A 2,392-nucleotide genomic window follows, 5' to 3' on the forward strand; every position below is an offset into this window, starting at 1 on the left:
GTCAAGCTGACCAGTGGACTGGGCCACACCACCCAGGACAGATCACATGATCAACAACCCAGCCCCACAGTCAGACGTAGTACACAGTACATGAGTAGTACTACAAATATATCTGTCTGTTTCTACTTCCTGTCTCTCACACTGATCAACAACAATGTGGGGGGGGGGGGATAATTCCTCCTCTAAATATGCCGAACGAGGGTCAGTATTGCATTTTCCCATTGTAACTTGGTAACTTGGTAACACCTGATCAGGACTTGGTCAGTAAACCACGGTTTTAGCCCCAGATCTGAAGAATTAAACACTTTAATAAATAGATCTATTTCATATATGTCTATAAAACCATGACCATCACGTCGTCCACCACAGGACGATTCAAAGTCCAGTCATCGCTCAGTTTCACAGTAGAGTAAGTGTCGTGGTTCAATTCAGGGTCGTGGTCCATCAGATGGACCGCTGATGGACAGCTGCCGGGTCAGATGACCTCAGAGCTGCCGGGTCAGCTGACCTCAGAGCTGCCGGGTCAGCTGACCTCAGAGCTGCCGGGTCAGCTGACCTCAGAGCTGCCGGGTCAGCTGACCTCAGAGCTGCCGGGTCAGCTGACCTCAGAGCTGCCGGGTCAGCTGACCTCAGAGCTGCCGGGTCAGCTGACCTCAGAGCTGCCGGGTCAGCTGACCTCAGAGTGGCCTTTAGGACCACAGGTCATTGAAACGTGTAAGGAAATGGGAGGTGACCCCCCCACGCAGTGTAGATATTATTTCAAAAACAAAGACTACATTTATTTGGTGGGACCAGGTCTGAATGTCTTCACAGGATATATTTTATATTTTATATTTTATATTTTATATTTCTATTTCTCACCAATATATTCAGTTGTTCAAACCTCGTGGATCTTTAAAGCTTCTTCTTTCTCACCCTCGTGTTTGGCTCCAACCATAAAACTTTGTTCTGGGTTAAAAATAAGAAATTGAAATATTTCATGAACTAACATTTTTAAAGTAGCAACATCGATGCTCAAACTAAGGTCCGACCCCAGCGTGCCCTCCTCCGGCCTCCGGCCTCCGGCGCCTCCTTCCTATCGATCCAGACCTATGAGGAGTTTGGTCTTCTCCTCCTCCTTCTTGCTCTCGTTCTTCAGGTCAGCAAAGACTTGGGTGAAGAAGTGCGGGTCGGTGTTGATCTGCAGCATCTTGGCGCTCATGCGGTTGATGATCTCCAAGCAGCGGTCCCAGAAGGCCTCCTTCTCCGTCTCCACCAGGAAGGGCTTGAGCGGGTAGGAGATCTCGTTGCCCATGTAGGAGTAGGACAGGTAGAGGCAGGTGAGCAGCGAGGCCTGCAGCTCCCGCTCCGACGCCACCTCGGCAGAGACCACGTCACGACACAGCATGTAGAGAAAGACCACGTTGGCCGGAGTGATGAAGCCCTGGTCCTGCCAGCCCTGCAGGAGGAGGGAGCGGTCCACGCTGCGCAACCACAGGACCGGGTCTGTGGGAGACAGACGCTTCAGACGATAGCAGCGGCGGCAGAGGAACTCCCCCAGGCTCCGCATCAGCTCACTGGTGGAGGCCTGGGGCGAAGACAAGAGAGGGTCAGAAGGACCAGCCTCAGGTCTGGACTCAGACCGAGACGGTTGAAGGGTTGGTGTAGGAGTGAGGGACACGGTGGGACACGGTGGACACGGTGGGACACGGTGGACACGGTGGGACACGGTGGACACGGTGGGCACGGGGGGACATGGTGGACATGGTGGGACACGGTGGACACGGTGGGCACGGGGGGACATGGTGGACATGGTGGGACATGGGGGACATGGTGGGACATGGTGGACATGGTGGACATGGTGGGACACGGTGGGACACGGTGGGCACGGTGGGACATGGTGGACATGGTGGGACACGGTGGGACTGGGGGGACATGGTGGGCATGGTGGGACACGGTGGACATGGTGGGACATGGTGGGACACGGTGGACATGGTGGGGCATGGTGGACACGGTGGGACACGGTGGACACGGTGGGACACGGTGGACACGGTTGGACATGGTGGGACACGGTGGACACGGTGGACATGGTGGGATGGAGGCTGATGATCTTCTGTGGTTACACCAGGATGGAACAGCCAAGATAAATGAGAAGGAGAAGAAGATGATGATGATGAAGATGAAGATGAAGAGGTCAACCGGGGTCAAAGAAACCTGGTCACCTGCACTATGACCCGTTTGGGCGTGCCCGCTGCAGTGGACGGCTGGAGCACAGACCCAGTGAGGGAGTTCTTTTTGACAGCGACAGTGGCTACATTAGCCAGGGTCTTGGAGGTGGGCAGGTGGGCCGAGGTGGTGGAGGTGCTGGTGGTGGTGGGGGGGGGGGCCGAGGGGGCCTGGCTGGGGGGGAGGG

The 2,392-nt window shown here is 55.4% G+C and overlaps 1 protein-coding gene across 1 annotated transcript in view; it reads right to left on the reverse strand.

Annotated features, from left to right (window-relative positions):
- Positions 1 to 792: 792 nt before the first annotated feature.
- Positions 793 to 2,392, reverse strand: part of LOC103393664 (cyclin-dependent kinase 5 activator 1-like) — a 4,923-nt gene continuing 3,323 nt past the window's right edge. The window contains exon 3 of the mRNA XM_008330710.3: positions 793 to 1,567. Coding sequence (XP_008328932.1) covers positions 1,076 to 1,567 — 492 coding nt within the window. The 3' untranslated portion in view covers positions 793 to 1,075. The remainder of the gene's footprint in view (positions 1,568 to 2,392) is intronic.

Source organism: Cynoglossus semilaevis, chromosome 17 (assembly GCF_000523025.1).
Source record: "Cynoglossus semilaevis isolate Cse_v1.0 chromosome 17, Cse_v1.0, whole genome shotgun sequence".
In the NCBI taxonomy this organism is placed as follows: Eukaryota; Metazoa; Chordata; class Actinopteri; order Pleuronectiformes; family Cynoglossidae; genus Cynoglossus; species Cynoglossus semilaevis.